The sequence below is a fragment of the Medicago sativa genome, chromosome 1 (assembly GCF_051527215.1).
Source record: "Medicago sativa cultivar Bolivia chromosome 1, Bolivia_mono, whole genome shotgun sequence".
NCBI classification, from domain to species: domain Eukaryota; kingdom Viridiplantae; phylum Streptophyta; class Magnoliopsida; order Fabales; family Fabaceae; genus Medicago; species Medicago sativa.
Genome location: NC_140749.1, coordinates 27,869,521 through 27,887,916, shown reverse-complemented (window position 1 = coordinate 27,887,916; position 18,396 = coordinate 27,869,521). Strand labels below are relative to the sequence as shown.

Sequence of the window (18,396 nt, the reverse complement as noted above, 5' to 3'; positions counted from 1 at the left end):
ACTATTTCATAGGTTATATTTTGTGTTTAACTTTTTTTACAAAGTATTTAATTTGTTTATAATTGTACTAAAGAATTTTTTTATGAGAGTGAAAACTCTTTCTGACCACTAATAAAATTTGTAGGGGCAACATTACTCTTCAGCAAATGAAATACCTTATTTAGTCTTTTACAAAACTAAACCGAGACAATTTAGTTAATTAGTTTCTATCATTAAACATATTACTTATACGGTTAATTTGATTATTTGACATTGGATGACTTTCTACTCCAAAACGATCCAAATGGCATTGCAAACATATCTAAATAGAGGTAGTTAAACAAATAATTAGGATTTACTAAAAATTAAAATCACTATCAATTACGAGTCCTGAAGGGGTGGACAAACAGGCTCAAACCGTCGGGCTGAGTCGAAGTTTTGACTCACTTTCTATAACTGGCTCGCCCCGCTTAATTCGTTGAAAAAATGGGACGGACACGGGGCGTGGGCGGGCCGACCCACTCAACTCATTTTTTTTGACTTATTTTATCCTTTTGGATTTATTTTGGTTGTTCGATTTATTTTATGTTGCAGATTTGTTTTATGTTGGCAAATTTTCCTTATTTTTGTTGTTTTACGTTGTTGAATTATGTCATTTACTTTTTTTTTTCTTCCGTGTTATTCACCATGAGTACCCTCCAAAGATCAAGCTTAAACACAGTCTAGGACGGTTCAGATTATACAATCCGAAATGGTAATAAGATTTTGGACATATGTAATATGAACCAACCCAAACTGTGGATAGTGGTGTTATACCAAACGTTTCGACTGTTTGTGGTGCGTTTAATGCATTTTTTGGTCGGTTTAGGCATTGCAAATGTTTCCTTTGAGTGTAGGTACAATCTAGGATTGGTTTATGACTATAAATAATCTTGCATGCTTCAATATATTCATTCATTATTCATTTCTCATCCTTTCTTACTTTTTCTTTCTCATTTTTTAGTTAGGAGTGTTTATGATATCATGGTCACTGCGAACACCTGATACTATCCGTGAAGTTGCTTTGCAGTTTATGCGGGATCGTACGACGGTCAACCGGGGATAGATATCTTCAAGGCTGAGTGTGGCTATTGCCACACCAGCCCAACCCAATATATTTTTTTTTATATTAAAGCCCAAATTTTATATCATATATCTTTAATTTGGAAATATAATCACATATGATGTATTGGTCTAGTGGTCAAGTGCACGTTTTCCTAACTTATAGCCTTGAGTTCAAGTCTTAACTATTGTTTTTGTCTTATTTTTTATTAAAGAATTAATTAATATAACATAAATGTAAAAAAGAACACGACGGAATCGACCCGACATAAACTTCAAGAATATATCATCAACCACTAGACTATAGTGCTTGATATGTTTTATTAGTTGCAATATCAACATATATTAAAATTTTGTAACTTTATTAAAAAAAAGTTTGTAACTCCCACATACGTAATCAATATATATAAAGGGATACCATTTTTAGGTGAGATTGTTTTGCTTCAAATTGAACATTCATTTAAAATATTTTATCTTTTTATAATATTATTTAAGTTACAATTAAAAAAAGCTTAAATTCAACTAAAATATGAATAATATTTTTTATTTTTAGAGTAATTAACATCGCTAAAATAATTAGCTACACATTGTAATTTCATCCCAGATCCGCTCTGCGGTCAGCAGAGACCTTTGATATCAATTACGACACATTTTCTTTTATATTGTTATGTTTCAGATTTTAGAATTCAAAAATCCCTACAATATGGTTCGGATTATGAAATCCAAACAAAGAGTATTTTCGAATAAAAATTAGGATGCGTGAGTAAGCCATAAGGTGATAAAAATAACAGTCTTACTATATATGCATAGTGGCAACATTTATATCCTCAACTAACATCAATGTTTACTTTCAATTTTTTTCACATATTTCAACATTGTCAGAGTAAACATAATAGGTTTGATAGATCCTTCAATACATATTTTTTGCATGGGAGTGACATTAGACAAAAATTTTATGTGACATGACAACAACATTGACATTCAAGGTAATAATTTTCGGTTAATCTGTAAATGAAATTTGGAAAAAGAACAAAGTGTTGATGGAAGGTGAAAAGAAAATCGTTCAAAATGGCACGAAGGTAACAACATGGATGCCTGGTGTCGATGCGGAGACACATTTCTTTGTGTATCAGAGAAAATTGCCTAATTCAACATATAGACAACCATAAATTTATAAAGAAAAATAATATTGATAGAAAAACCAAAACTATACAGAGAAAGAAAATAAAAACATAATGTGAGTATGAAATAGAATGTTGTCATAAATTGATTGTATAAATATCATTTCTCTTCAACAACTATCCATAAAGGACATATGCAACTTTTTTCTTGCATTGGATTGAAGTCATGAGAAGAAATGGATCTTCAATATGTACAGATCAGTCAAGTTGTTTTGATGATTAACTTAAGCATAACTAGTCAAGGAACCTATTTTAATTAATATTTGGAGATCCTATTGATAAGCCATAATTTGGCATAGTTTATGTGGTGTTTAGTTGATAATTTCACTTAGAATTTGTGTGTTTTAGTTTACTTTTAGAGCTAGTTTACTTCAAATGTTTATGTTTTAATTTCAGGACAAAAATGATGTTGAACAAGTCCCTAGAGAAAAAGCATGGATAAAAGGCCAAGAAAAAGCTGAAAATTCAAGTCCATTGGCTAAATCCATTGTGCACGGTCGTGCCTCACTTTGCACTAACTGTGCGCCCATGACCTTTAGACTGTGCTTGGCAGTGTCGAACGACACGCACAGACCATGCGGATATCACGCACGACTGTACGTCCTTCCAGATGCCAGCTTTGGCTGTTTTTACATCAGGCACGGTCGTGTGCCTCTTAGGCACGACCATGCCTCCCTCTCAGGCTGTTTTAGTTGTTACAAACTGTAACACCCATATTAGACGTATCTAGAAAGTCTAGCATGTGCGTTTATTTAGTACTGGATACATTGAAATTTTACAACAAAAAAACTCACAATGAATATCTTATACAACAATGTGCGTTCGTACAATAATAAAGTAACTCAACTTTACTAAAATATGATGAATGCGTCCTTGCATATCCATATCATCCTGCAGCGGGTACGAACGAACACTTGCTGATATATCCATTCGGCTACTAGCTTGCCATCCAACCTGTTTATCTGAAACAAATAAGGATTGGGATGAAACATAATGTCTTAGTGAGTTCCCCTAAATCCTAGGCTATAGACAACCTCAGGGGAAACCTACGGTCACCACGTGTCTAAAATACAACCTGGCGGTTGATTATACGTGTGTGGGGACTTGCATACTTAGACGGTCGTGCATACTAGGGCCGTCATAGTCTTATCTCACTTGTTATGGGCTTCACTTCCTATACGTGTCATGGCGGTCAAGGGGAATCTAAAACCGCAATGCCAAGAATACGCTCTACGTATCGAGGCCTAATTCTAACATAATCATGACACGGTTCTAAACCGGACGATTAGGGGAAACCTAAGATCGTCATCGGCATATCTTTCTCTATTTGCTCTAATGCAAAATACGATGTTTCTAACAACGTATCTTATCTTGCTATCATACTAGTTTTGACGATCTACGTCTATGTTCTACTATTCTTGACGATCTACGTCAAGGCTCTACTAATTCTTGACGATCTACGTCAAGGCTCTATGACATAACATAAATATGTCTAATAAATATGCACAGTCAGATTCATTCATAAGTTAGCGTTTAACAAACAAGCATTATCTGAGTTCATTTTACGGAAAGCCCTGAGTGGAGTAACCCCGAGCGCAATCCCTATCTATCCGATGGAAACCTATCTAAGGTATAACCAACGGCACTCCTGCAGTGACGTGCGGGATCCTTACGGCTAACCCCGTTTCTCCTAATGGAAACCCCTTGAACCAACCTAGTGTGGACACAAGAGACACGACCACTGCATCTTGCTTACTAAGTGACATGCGGGTTCCTTACGGCTAACCCCGTTTCACCTAATGGAAACCCCTTGAGCCAACCTAGTGTGGACACAAGAGACATGGCACCTTTAACTTAAAAGTCTTGGTCTATATATATGCATGATTATTAAATCTATAAATGCTATCTCTTTTACCTCGGATGCCTATACGATCCGACTAGAGGTAAACTATATGCTTGCTTAACTTGCTATGTGAAGAGATGTCTAATCAATTCACGTCTGGCCACACTCGTATGGAACTCTAGTTTCTATACGAAGAGAATACTCTATATCACTTCGCATCTAATCAAGCATACTACTCATGCCTAGCATTCTATTCTTTAATAATTATTCTAGTTCTTGACAAGCTATGTCAAGGCTCTACTTTCATCCCATGCCTAGTTCTTTGCTACCCGAGTAATTCGGCCAATCTCTCTTGAAATCACTCTTGCCATTCATGTTAAGATTGCCATGATTTTCATTTCAAGAATCATTTGATGTTATGTGCCTTGCCTAGATGTTGTTTTGGGGTTACAAAGTTGTAAAACGTCGAAAGAAAAGCTTCGGAATGCACCACAGACCTTGAACTGGGCCAACAGGCCAAAGCAAGTTGGCCAAGTCCAGAGAGCTGCGCTAATAGCTCAGCTGGGGCGTGGCTCATCCTGAGAATTTCGCTATTAGCGTAGCTCTTCGGGTCTGAGGTACAAAATTTCCAATTTTGACCCAAAACTTGTCCAGTTTGATCCTGCAATGCACCATAATTATCCAGCAACATATATTGACTTTAAATAACATATTTCATGGCAAACTAACATGGAATCAACAAGAATTGCTCAAAAGAACATTAGGGTTCTAAATCCCTCATAAACATAAATCAATCCTTTCTAACATGAATTTACACAACCAAAGGTAGGTAAACTATCTATGGAACTCACCTAATCAAGTTTCTTGCATATCTTCAATCTTCAAGCCCAAACCCTAGCCTTTGATCCATTCTTAACCTTTAGCTTTTAAACCAAATCAAGCTTTAATCCTTTCCTTCACTTGTTTCTTGCTTGCTAAGCCATGCTTGATCATGTATTGAAGAAGTTTGGATGATTTAGAGAGGAGAGGGAGGGCGATTCTTAGAGAGAAGGAAGAGAGAAATTCTTTCTCTCAAACCTAGAGAGAGAAAGTGAAAGAAGAAATGAATATTTTGGGTCCAAAATCACTTATATACCCCTTTGCGTGCAAGTACCAGAACGCCCTTCATCTTAGTCGTGTTAAATCCGACACTGATGCTTAACTTGTATTAAGTTGACATCACATAATAAATATTTCCGTCAACTTACTTTTCATAAACTTTCTTCCTCTGGCACGTTTGACTGATAATATTCCGATACTGATAAGCGGGATATTACACAAACTCTTGGAATTTTGCCATTAAAGCCTTGTAATTCGTGGTTAATGATTTGTCTGATGTTTTAAGCTATAAATAAGGATTCAATGATACTGAAAAACCACCTTGAATCATTGTGAACATGATATATTCTTGCAATCAAAGTTGTCATTTTGTTCTAAGCTCTTGTTTTATATTTTATGCACTTTTACATTCTAGTTCTTTATTTCTCTTGCTCTTTACTTTCTTGCAAATATTCAGCAATTTATTTAAATATCTTTATATTCCATGTCTTTTATTTCATTTCTTTTGTCTACAATGAACATGAGTGAGTAGACTTTCTAGGTTTGAGATTGTTGAAAGGTCTAATGACTAATCCTATTCAAACCAAGTCTAGAACCTTTTTCTATTTAAATTCTTTTCTATCTAATCTCATCATCTTTAAGTCATATTTCAAATATCAATCTAAGGATCGAAAGATGAAGATTGTTATTGTAACAAATGAGATTAGACAAAGTAAGCAAAACAAGAGAATAGTTTTGTGAACTTTGAGACATTAAGATTAAAGCTTAAGGGATCTCGATAACAATCAACCACGAGAATAAGTTTGATTGTTATAGAGATATATTCGTGGCATCTGAAAGGAAACATGAATTACCAATGATAATCTTGTCTTAAGAAAATGAATTTAACATGCAATAAGGAAATATATAAGGAAATTGTTTAGTTTGTCATTAAGATCGGCCTCAATCCTAAGGCTTTTTATCATAACTGAATTTTAATCAAAGAAACTGTTCAACTTTCTAATTGAAAAAGAAATCAGTAATTACATATAACTCCATGTGGACGATATTTTTACTACTCGATAAGAACTGTACGCTTGCGGTTTCGTGTCACCTATTTTTATTTTTTTATTTTGTATGTCATTTATAAGTATAAGAGCTTGTCTAAAATTTTATTGCATAGGTTAAAACAAATAAAAGTGGCAACATTTTATTGAAAAACAACAAGTATTTATTAAAATGTAGTATATTTAATAAAAAATGCACAAGTTTCAATACAAACTTATTATGTTGAATTTCTTAACATGTGTAAATTTGCAATTTATTTTTTTATTTTTTAAGTCATATGTAAGTATAACAACTTGTCTAACATTTTATTGCATAAGTTGAAACAAATAAAACAAGTAACATTTTATTGAAAAACAACAATTATTTATTAAAATGTTATATATTTAATAATAATGCACAAGTTTCAATACAAACTTATTATTTTAAATTTCTTAACATGTGTAAATTTGCAAATGATAGAAATCATCTATAACTACTCCATTAACTATAATTAATTAGGATGTTTTAGTAAATGATATGTATTTTTCTATTAAAATCAACATTATGAATCATTTCCTTTAAACCGTGTAAAACTCAAACAGAACACCTAATGTGAGACGGAGAGAATATGTAAAATATTTGGGTCATGTTAACCAGTGCCCCCGGGGCACTGGTTAAGGAAGTCAAAAGTGGAAACTTTAAATCAAAAAAGACACTTTTTATGCTTTTAATGCAATGACCGCACAACTTTCAATGCAAAATACTACTATATTTGACCCTTAACCAGTGCCCCCGGGGCACTGGTTAACATTTCCCAAAATATTTTAGCTTAATTTTATACTCTCTCTCCAAAGTAGCTTGTAGAGAGAATTTGTAGTAATATGACGTAATAGTTACAATAGTCCCTCAATATATCAAAATTCTAAAATAGTTTTTGACTGTGCACTTTGTTAGTCAAAATAGTCCATTAAGTTAAAATAGCCCCTTAATGTTGACAATAACTCTTTTCGTATATGGACTGATATGACAATAAGCAAATACATGTAGGGATTGATATGAAAGTAAGTAAGTATATTGAGGGACTGACTGATGTGACAATATTGACACAACATATGTACACGAGAGACTATTTTGACTAACAAAGTGTAAAATCAAAGACTATTTTAAAATTGCAATACATTCATGGACTATTGTAACTACTCATTACACATTTAGGGACCAAAGTAACAATTATCCTTAAAATTACTGTGCATATTTTTCCTTTATTATATTTAACGGGTCTTGTTAACTGGTGCCCCCGGGGCACTGGTTAAGAAACTAAAAGTAGAAATAAAAGACATGATTTACTTTGTAAAGAACAATATTTCAACTTTTAAAAAAATAGAATACACAATTTCCAAGAAAAACATTTCCTTTTTTAATTCCTTAATCAGTGCCCCGGGGGCACCGGTTAACATTTCTCATATTTAATTTGAGGTGCTCTTTGTCACCGCACAAACAAAATATTAATGCCAAACCCCAACAACCTGCTTTTATAACAATTCAATTACTATAGTTATGATTGTATTTATTTTCATGCTCATATGTCTAGCATTCTTAGTTCCAAATTGACACGTGTGAAAATAAGGTCCTAAGATTAATGAAATTGGGTTACATTTGTATCTTCTACTTCGCCTATGTTTGGAACAACTTATACATCTCACCAAAATATCCAATTAAACAAGACTATATAAACACCACACCACAAATTTATCTTACCACCATCATGATATTATTCAGCCAAAAGTAACACTTAGCTCCACTATCAAGCATGTCTTCTTCTGTTACTAATGTCTTTGAGCCTGGCAAGTACAGCACACAACTACAAATGGTTGGCTCTGGTTCATATACACAATATGGTACTACTTTAATTAAATTTCCTATTATAAACATATCGTTTTATTTAACTACAATTTTTTTGTTGGTATTTTTCTCTCATATAGTTCATGTGTACTACTAATTATTCTACATGTTGATCAGTTCCACCACCAAAATCTCTTTTGATTGTAACTCCTACTGAAGGTGGAGAATTCCCACTTCTACTTTTCCTACATGCATATCTTCTCTTCAATTCATTTTATTCCCAGCTTATCCAACATGTGGCTTCTCATGGCTTCATTGTCATTGCTCCTCAGGTTAGTTTCAATTTTACATTTTAATATGTAAGTATCATCTTGTTTGCAAGAAGCATTTCTAGGAATAATTCATCTTTGTAAAGACCATCTGGCAAGGACGTGAGTCGATGACTAGAAGTAACACCAATTACATATAATCATTAAAAGACCTGTTAGGAGCATATTATGATATTTTTTTTAAGAAGTCAAATTAGCCCACTGATATTGACAGCAGAAAGAATTGAACTTGAGATCTTGAGAGGAGCACACTAGCTAAGCCAATATCATCATGCCAACTCAAGTGGGTTGCATATAATGAGATTTAAAAGCAAATTACCATCATATATGAGAATGAAAAGCAAATCTTAATAGTATATCAAAGCATATCACCACTCAAATGTTAAGTATAAGTTGTAATAGCTTTGATTTCATAATGTGATCGTAAAAAGATTTGTGGTTGAATTTGTTGTTATAAACTTATGTTATGATCATTGTTTTGTCTTGGTCTCTTATGGCCATCGGAAAAAAGATTTTGAATTATTGTTTTGTAGAAAAACATGATGATAGTAAGTCAAGCTAAAAAAGAAACATGATGATAGTAAGTCAAGCTAACATGTAATTTTGAAAATTACTATAATTCAAAATCTTGAAAGAAATGTAAGTTTTCATTACTATAATTTTGAATTAAATAAATTATATAAATACACACATTTCTAAAATTGAAGATATTAATTAGATATTTTTATTCCAAATACGATATTTACGGTATGCCAAATGCTAACATGTTCCCTTAGAGCACATGTTAGTAAACCGAAGATATAAACTATGCATCGGAAATTATGCCTATTAATTTCTCAATATTTTGAAAATTAATTTTTTTCAATAAATACAAACTATTCGTAGAATCCTTAACATGTGTTCTTATAATAACACGTCACTTACATTATTTACATCAACATCTCGAAAGGAGAAGGACCAATTTAATACACCTACCTTTAATCTTGTACAACCATAGAGTACAAAATTGAACTTTCAATAAAATAAAGTAACCAAATGAACTACTAAAATTTGTGGTGATAATGAGGGCCTGAATGGTTAGACCTATTTAAGAAATGGGTCAACCTCTTCTTGCTTCACTTTGTTTCTATTCATTTGCTTAATTAAATTCCCAGGAAATATTATATTGTTAGATTATATATTTATAAAATTTCATTTTCTTGTTGACATGTTTCATGGTTTATAATTTCATGCAATGTCAATACAAATAGTATTTGAATACTGCTTATAAAACACTAATACTTGCAACCACATTTTTTCAAACAATTATATATTGGTGAAATGAAAGTTTAACTTTTGTTTTCACTCTCAGCTGTATATAGTGACTGGACCAGATATATATGATGATATTTACTCTGTAGCTGCAATAACAAGTTGGCTATCTAAAGGACTATGCAAATTTCTTCCACCAAACATAACACCAAATTTTAACAAGTTAGCACTCGGAGGCCATAGTCGCGGCGGAAAAACATCATTTGCTATTGCTTTAAGAAAATTAAACATCACAACTGATCTAAAATTTTCAGTCATACTTGGAATTGATCCAGTAGATGGATTAGGTGAAGGATTACAAACATCACCACCAATTCTCACCTATGTTCCTCATTCATTTGATTTTGATATGGCAACATTGGTTATTGGTTCTGGTTTAAGTGATATAAAAAAGAACCCTTTGCTTCCTCCTTGTGCACCTAAAGGCCTCAATCATGATGATTTTTTTAGTGAATGTGAGAAACCTTCTTGGTATTTTGTGGCTGAGGATTATGGTCATCTTGACATGTTGGATGATTATACCCCAGGAGTTAGAGGAAAACTTACTTATTGTTTATGTAAGAATGGTGAATCAAGGAAACCTATGAGAACGTTTGTTGGAGGAGTTATGGTTGCATTCTTGAAAGCTTACTTATATGATGATAATGTGGACTTGTTGGCCATAAAAGAAGGGAAAGTGAAAGTACCGGTTGCTATCAAATCTGATGATTTTATATGAAAACTAGAGGAGATGGGTGTGAGACTTGTAGTGTTTCTGTAATTAGGGTTATCATTTACTATTTATTTTATGTCATTTTATTGTTGTTCTATAGTTGTCTCTTTGTAAAACTTGTTCAGAATGTACTTATATAAATAAATAATTGTTATGCTATTTTCTTTTTAACTTGTGCGTTATTTTGACACACAATCAAACAAACAAACAAACTATTTTACGCATTCTAATTTTAACTTTTTGTGTTTATCTTTACTTATCTTATCTTAGTTCAGTAGCTCAAACACCGTAAAAATAATGTACTTACACTCTTTGGAGTAGTTAAAGAACCCACAACTGTGGAATAAAATTTCTTCCTCAACACAATCACTTTTGAAGTAAGAGAATAATTTTTGAAAGCTATTAGCTAATACCTCGACTAACTATGAAGTTAAACAACACACTATTATTGTTTTCGGTCATTTTAATTCATAGGCTTAATTGCACTTTTCCCCTACCTTTTGTTAATTGTGTGATTTTGCACCCCCTCTTTTTTTTGAACGATTTTGCACCCCATCTTTTGCCAAATGTGTTTTGTTCAAAATCTTCATTAAAAGAGGGGAAATGGGGCAAAAGATGGGGTGCAAAATCGCTCAAAAAAAAAGAAGAGGGGGTGCAAAATCGCACAATTAGCAAAAAGATAGGGGGCAAAAGTGCAATTAAACACAAAGATGGGGTGCAAAATCAGAAAGGCGGCAAAAAGGTGGGTGCAAAATCGCTCAAATAAAAAGAGGGGGTGCAAAATCGCACAATTAGCAAAATATAGGGGGGAAGTGCAATTAAACCTAATTTATAATTTGCTAAAATATACTATTTTAGCTGTCTCAATATAGGGTAAGTGATTTAAACTCCTTAAGCAGATGATAAAGGGTTATATTATTGACTTTGGCGTATGGGGAAAATAGAGTTGAGATCCTCTCCATTTGCTACAATAAACGACAATATTCATTACTTTAATTTAAGTTTATAAATATACAATTAATGTCATATATTCTAGAATTATGTGCATTTATTTCATGTATTTACACCAAAACTGAAGTAATGGATATTGCATTTATTGTAGCAAATAGAGAGAATTTCAGCTCGAGAAAATCTTATTGGAGGAAAAAATTCATTTCGAGTTAATGGAAACTTTGTACCTATAATGGTAACCTAAACTAATCATCAGCACATGAAAGACTTTATTTAGTCTTTTACAAAACTAACCCGAGACAATTTGGTTAATTAGTTTCTATCATTCAACGACTTTAACTTAATTATTTGACATACAATTTTTATTTTAGATCAAATGACTTTTTACTCCAAATTGATCCAAATGACATCGCAAACATATCTAAACAGAGGTAGATAAACAACTACTCATTCCGATCACATTATTTTTTTTGGTACAATCATTCCGATCACATTTATAAGCAAAAAACAAATTTTTTTAAGTTAATTGAATAACCAATGTATCCAATCAATATAAACGTCACGTGCATTAGTTATTCAATAAACTTTTTTCCTTTAGGAGATTATTCAATAAACTTAAAAAGTTGTTTTCTTTGTTTATAAATGTAACCGGAGACAAATTACACGTTAAAATCCCTATCAATTAGGAGTCTTGACTCATCAATAAATTACTACTCCCTCCGTTTCAAAATGAGTGTCGCTTTAGCCAAAAAAATTTGTTTCAAAATGAGTGTCGCTTTACATTTCCAATACAACTTTAATTTTTTTCTTCCAACTTTACCCTCTCCAACTTTTCTCTCACACAATTTTCAATGCAACTTTAATTTTGTCTTTTTCTTATAAAGTAAGGGCAGTTTAGTAAAAGCGTTATATCCAATGATTATTTCATTCTATTTCTTAATCTGTGTGCCAAAGCCTAAAACGACACTCATTTTGAAACGGAGGGAGTACTATGCATTCACGATATTTGTTTTCCTTTATTACTCCCTCCGTTTCAAAATGAGTGTCGCTTTAGCCAAAAAAATTTGTTTCAAAATGAGTGTCGCTTTCAGTTTCCAATGCAATAATAACTTTTTCTTTTCAATTGTACCCTCCAATTAATACTCTGTACACTACTTCCAAAGTATTACTTTTAAAACTAACCAATAGTTAATAAGGATAATTTGGTAAAATAACCATTCTCTTTCTCTTAATCATTGCATTTCTTAATATGTGTGTAAACATCTAAAACGACACTCATTTTGAAACGGAGGAAGTAGAAATTTGTCTGAAATCAAAATGGAAGGATATAGAGATTAGTGCTTCATCCTAGTCACCTCATACAATAATCCATTTAATCCTTATCATCATCATCATATCATTACATAATTATTTTGTCAGAAATTACCTTAATTTGTCAGTTTAAACCTCCAATCAATCTTAATTACTGTTTTAATTTTTTTTTACAAAAACAAAAAAGTCTCTTCATTCATTGCATTGCATTCAGTTTGAGAATTTGAAACAAAAAGCAAAGATGTTGGCAGTATTCTCAAAATCTGTTGCCAAAAGTCCAGAGGGTTTACAGAGTCCAGAATCAAACTCAGTTTCATCACTCAAAGATGCTTTTTTGGCTCAACATTTTCAATCTCTTAACCCTTCTTCTGTTACTCTTAATCTTGCTTCTTCTGCTCTCTTAGCTTATTCTCTTCACAAAAACAACCCTTTACTTCCAAGGTATCAATCAATTTCTCATCTTTTTCCTATTTTTTTTTATTTTTTTTTATCTGGGTATGTTTGAAAAGATCAAAGTTGGAACCTTTTGTTTTGGATATGCAATAAGGGTTTTTGCTACCCTTTTGATCCCTTGAACATTTGGTGAATGGTGATTACTGAATTGTTGTTTTTGTACTATTTAGATGTAGTTTGATGATCATAGTTGGAATGTTGGTTTTTGATGTTATGAATAATTTTATTTAGTGGTAAAAATTTGATTTTTAGAAGTAAAAATTTATGTTTTGATTATTGGGTTTAATTTGTATTTTGGGAAGATTTAGAGATTAATGAGTTGGATCAAAAGATGGTTTATGATAGAAAGTGACTTACTTTGATCCATGTAACCGACCCCACTCAGTAGATAAGACTTGGTTGTTGTATTGCTTATGTTTTGGAATTCATACTTGTTGGGGTTAAGTTGTGTGTGTTTTGTGTTGTATATAAAGGTTTGTGATTTTGAGTACTTTATAATTATATGGTTTGGCATCTTATTGTTGAAATTATATGCATGGTGAGTGGAAAATTTTATGGACTATAGTTAGTACCTTTTTCAGATTATTATTTTATCTAACTCAATCATCTTATCTGAATCTATAAAGCACTCACATAGACACGGTCATTAGATACGACACTGACTCTAACATGTCCACACCATAATAATTTAGAGAAATGGAAGTGACTGAAAGTAGCCTTATGTGACCATGTCTGACACCAACACATGTTCGACACCAGACACAACTTTAATCTTAAGTGTCAGTGCTACATAGTTCTGAATCTTATTAGAACTTTACTTGTCAAAACTTGACAAATTTTGTCATTCATTAGTTTATTGATAGTTTTTCAGAACAGGTACAATCTTAAGTGTTTGATTAAGATATGCAACTTGCGCTCCTACAGTCCTACTATTAAGAAAGCTTTGTCATTTTCCTTGTTCTTTGTTTGGGATATACGCACATGATTGCATATGTTATGTTTTTCAGTTCTGTCTTGATTTGTCTTGTTTTTATTAATGATCTTAATCTAAGGCAGAAGAAATATCTTACATAGATGTATATTAAACCTTATACGTTCTCCTTTAAGATTGACTTATTTGAGTTTATCTACACGTATAGTTGCCTGTGAGACTGTTTGAGAGAGGTTATGGAAACAACTTATGACATGTTCATAAGTTGTTTTCAGCTTATTTCCATAAACTCTCGAGGATAGCCGATGAAAACAACTTATAGCTGATTTGAAAACAGTTTGACTTAATTTTATTTTTTGTTATTATAGAAATAGCTTTTACATAAACACTTAGATGATAATCGCTAGTGCTATAAGTGCTTCACTAAGCCGTTTATCTAAACAGGGCCAAAAGATGATTAATTTAACTTATTTATCTTTTCCCATATTCACAGGCTGTTTGCGGTTGTGGATGACATCTTTTGCTTGTTTCAAGGCCACATTGACAATGTTGCTAATCTTAAACAACAATATGGGTTGAACAAAACAGCTAATGAGGTGACCATTGTCATAGAGGCTTACAGGACTCTGAGAGATCGTGGTCCCTATCCTGCTGATCAAGTTGTGAGAGATTTCCAAGGCAAATTTGCATTTATCTTGTTTGATAGCAGTTCACAAACAGCGTTTGTTGCTGCTGTAAGTAATCCTAGGCTCTATCTTTCTCTTCCATGTCATATTCTCCGATAATTTTCTGCTCTGACCTTGCATACTATCGTATATCTTTTCAGGATGTTGACGGGAGTGTTCCCTTTTTCTGGGGAATTGATGCTGATGAAAATCTAGTTCTTTCAGACGACACCGATATTGTTAGTAAGAGCTGTGGCAAATCTTATGCACCATTCCCAAAAGGTAGTAGCATGATTTAACTACCTCCTCAACATAAAAAAAGGATTCAATGTGTTCAACTAGATGATTTCCTAATTCCTTGTGTTGAACGTCTTTTGATACCTAATCTTTAATAGCTATTATCTGAGAGTATATAAGTTACTAGAATGATGTAAGATTAGGGATAACAAGTTTGATGGCTTAGAAATGGTAAATAAGCACGGACATTCCTCGGATTAGGTGTGTCCCTGTGTCGGACATGCGTCGGTGTCTGATACCGACACAAATGATGACACTGAATTGTCATTTTCTCAAATTATTATCGGTGTCGGGGTGTCCGTGTCCGTGCTTCATCAATCATTGCCACCATTTATATGTGAGACGTGCAACAAGTCAAACTTTCTAGTTTACAAAATGCTTTAAAACTGAACCGAATTGAGAATCGGTCAATTTGCCGGTGGCTTAATCTCTGTTGTACTGCAATCTGGTTGAGCTGCGGTTGGTCCCTGTATTTTTTTACTTGTTTTTTTGTCATTGGTTCAATCATTGGTTGAACCAAATGGACCATGACCTAAAAATCTCACCGCTTCGATCTCCGGTTTTTAAAACATTGAGTTTACCAACCAAAGTTACAAATTACAATTGAATTTCTAGTGTTAACTGTGAAATTATAAGTCTGATTTCAAGTTCCTCGTGCCTGTGTCGAACTATCGATTGTCCACGATCAATGTTTCTTCCATATTGTACACGTCTTTACAAATTATTTCATTCAAACGACTTGATAAAAGAAGTAACACCATATATGTTTGTATATATGTTCAGGATGCTTCTTTACAACATCTGGAGGTTTGAGGAGTTTCGAGCATCCGCTTCACGAGTTGAAGCCAATACCAAGAATTGATAGTTCTGGTGAAATGTGTGGTTCAACTTTCAAAGTGGATGCTGATTCTAAGAAGGAAACAACTGGCATGCCAAGAGTTGGTAGTGCTGCTAACTGGTCTTCTAATTACTGATTTTGCAACTCTATTTTGTTCGAACTACTACAGCATCATTTGTTCCTGTTACAATCTGGTGAGGCTAACAATCTAAACATTGAGATGATACTCTCTTGGCACATATGATGTAATAATATCAACTTTCGCTCTTGGATCGGATACCTAGTTTTAAACAAAAATATCGACTTTCGCAGTGTTTTTTTCTTTCTTTCTGAAATGTTGACTCCTGCATAAACTGTTAATGTGATGGATACTTGGTGTATGTTTTCTGCAGGGGCAAATATTGATTTTGAATGAATTGATTCGATAAAATTGATTCTTAAACTGAATACTTAAATTGTGTCAAACAATGGTTAGGATTTAGATCCTCTAGATAGCAAGGTGCTGGTTGTGATCCTCAACAGTAAAGTCAGTGGTAACTGAGCTCACAAGAAAATGCAAAACAAAATCAAAGATTATCATGCACCTTAGAGGATCTTAAAATAAATGATAACAAGAGTTAAAATATTTGAGATGTTTCTTGACGGAAATTAGTCACAGTGGTGGAAATTTTGTATCAATATCATGGCAAATCAAAAAAAAATTGTTGAGATGTTTAAATAGAAGAATATTGGCTAGTTTACTACAATGTTTTAATCTTATTAATAAACTGAGTAATTGGACTCATGGTTAATGAGCTCTACCAACGACGAATTATCCAGGAGAACTTGAGTTCGTTTTTTGGATAACAATTCTTGACCAAACTTTATTTACCTCGGGTCGAATTTCGGATTACCAATGGCCATTTACCATGAGAATCGGATGGTTAAAAAAAAATACAAATAAAAGTTAAAAGAAAGGAATTTGCACACCGTTAAAGCTCATTATTTTTAGCTATACTATTTGTAACGTTTCAGGTTTTTGTGCTTGCATGATTGACAAGTGCCTCCTCAAACAAACAAATGTCTTTTCTGCTCGCAAGATTGTTAAGCTCTTCAGAACTTCGACAGACAGTAATTTTGCAAAATATATCGGGGTATTTTTGTCAAATAAAAAAAAAATTCAAAACGCTGCCAATATATGAACATCAATTTTTTGTCCCCAATTGTTTTATATATATATATATATATATATATATATATATATATATATATATATATATATATATATATATATATATATATTTTAAATTTTGGCACCTCATCTCATTTTTGAATCATTTTTTATGACGTGACTTACTCATTTATAATGTAAGAGAGTTTATTAGGGTTACTAAAACTTCAAATTTTAATTGTTTATCTTTTAAAACAAGGGGATAAAAACTGCGTTAAAAAAAAAAAAAAACTGCGTTTAATCCTATTTTATAGAGTAAATTACATTCCTCTCCTTTAAGAGAAGCTTGAATTACGCTCTCTTCTCCTCTTATGTTAAAATATATACTCTTATCCCTTGAAAAAATTTACTCATTTATATTCTCTGAATAAAAAACAATAATACATTTTTTTGACAAAAAAAAAAAATGATACATAGACACCTCATTTTCTCCAACACATACTCAACACCTCATTTTCTCTACATCTATTTATCTTTATCTTTATCGCATCATCAATCTATTACATATCAATCTCTCAATTTCTTTCTCTCTCAAAGTGTTTATGGGATTTTTAAATGTCCACCAAACAACTTGAAGACAAAACATTCATCAACTAGTCAAAATATTGTAGTGACTTGCTGAAGGAATTAAATAAGTTGAGCACAAAGTCTAGAAGTACTCTCATGGCAACAAATGAAAACTTAAATAAAGTTAAAGGTGAAATCAAGGTAGAAGTAACAAGGTATCAATGTTGAATGGTTAAAGACGATGGTATAAGATCTTAGGACAAAGACGATGGTATAAATCTCTTCTTTGAAACACTCATATTCTACTTTATACTCTTTGAAAACTCTTAGATATTGATGTGTAGTTTAGAATCTTGTAGTTACTTAGATACGGATTCTTTGTATGTTAGATTGTGATTTTCTAGGGTTTTTCAATAGGGGGCAACTGAAACTTAAAGGAAAGATTGCAGAATTTCACATACTTTGGGAAATTGGGGGGTGTTTCTTCATCCAACGTCTCAAGATCAATTGATAACTTATCAATAATTAAAGGAGAATCAAATGTTGAATGCTCAAGATCAAAGGAGGCTTAAGGTGCTTGGGTGGCTCATTCTAAGAACGAGGAGGTTCCCAGATTGATCAACTCATATAATTTGTTGAGTGACGTGGTTATCTTGAAGAGGTTAAGGTCTGAATCTTGTGTGACAAGATTCAAGTGATACATCAAGAATTTCTGAAAGATTGAGGTTCTAGGTTGAAATCTTGTGTCTCAAGCAGCAATATTGATGTAACCATTTTAATAAACAATTAGTATTCTATATTCAACAACACT

General features: G+C 32.6%; 2 protein-coding genes across 2 annotated transcripts; both read left to right on the top strand.

Annotated features, from left to right (window-relative positions):
* The first annotated feature begins 7,982 nt into the window (after nucleotides 1-7,982).
* On the top strand, nucleotides 7,983-10,593 carry LOC146953956 (chlorophyllase-2-like). Its single transcript, XM_085751131.1, has 3 exons — nucleotides 7,983-8,126; nucleotides 8,248-8,402; nucleotides 9,751-10,593. Exons 1-3 carry the CDS (start codon nucleotides 8,039-8,041, stop codon nucleotides 10,426-10,428), a joined length of 921 nt encoding a protein of 306 aa, XP_085607257.1. The 5' UTR covers nucleotides 7,983-8,038; the 3' UTR covers nucleotides 10,429-10,593.
* Nucleotides 10,594-12,668: 2,075 nt separating this feature from the next.
* LOC146953955 (stem-specific protein TSJT1-like) lies at nucleotides 12,669-16,165 on the top strand. The gene is made up of 4 exons (XM_085712893.1): nucleotides 12,669-13,125; nucleotides 14,562-14,802; nucleotides 14,895-15,015; nucleotides 15,814-16,165. The coding sequence occupies exons 1-4, from the start codon at nucleotides 12,926-12,928 to the stop codon at nucleotides 16,002-16,004; spliced, it is 753 nt and encodes a 250-aa protein (XP_085569019.1). The 5' UTR covers nucleotides 12,669-12,925; the 3' UTR covers nucleotides 16,005-16,165.
* The last annotated feature ends 2,231 nt before the right edge of the window (nucleotides 16,166-18,396 follow it).

Excerpts from the sequence above, each read along its gene's own strand:
- LOC146953956 (XM_085751131.1), top strand. The coding sequence starts at position 8,039 with ATGTCTTCTTCTGTTACTAATGTCTTTGAGCCTGGCAAGTACAGCACA. Across the intron at positions 8,127-8,247 it reads TGGTTCATATACACAATATG|TTCCACCACCAAAATCTCTT; the intron begins GTACTACTTTAA and ends CATGTTGATCAG. Across the intron at positions 8,403-9,750 it reads TCATTGTCATTGCTCCTCAG|CTGTATATAGTGACTGGACC; the intron begins GTTAGTTTCAAT and ends TTTCACTCTCAG.
- LOC146953955 (XM_085712893.1), top strand. The coding sequence starts at position 12,926 with ATGTTGGCAGTATTCTCAAAATCTGTTGCCAAAAGTCCAGAGGGTTTA. Across the intron at positions 14,803-14,894 it reads AAACAGCGTTTGTTGCTGCT|GATGTTGACGGGAGTGTTCC; the intron begins GTAAGTAATCCT and ends ATATCTTTTCAG. Across the intron at positions 15,016-15,813 it reads TTATGCACCATTCCCAAAAG|GATGCTTCTTTACAACATCT; the intron begins GTAGTAGCATGA and ends ATATATGTTCAG.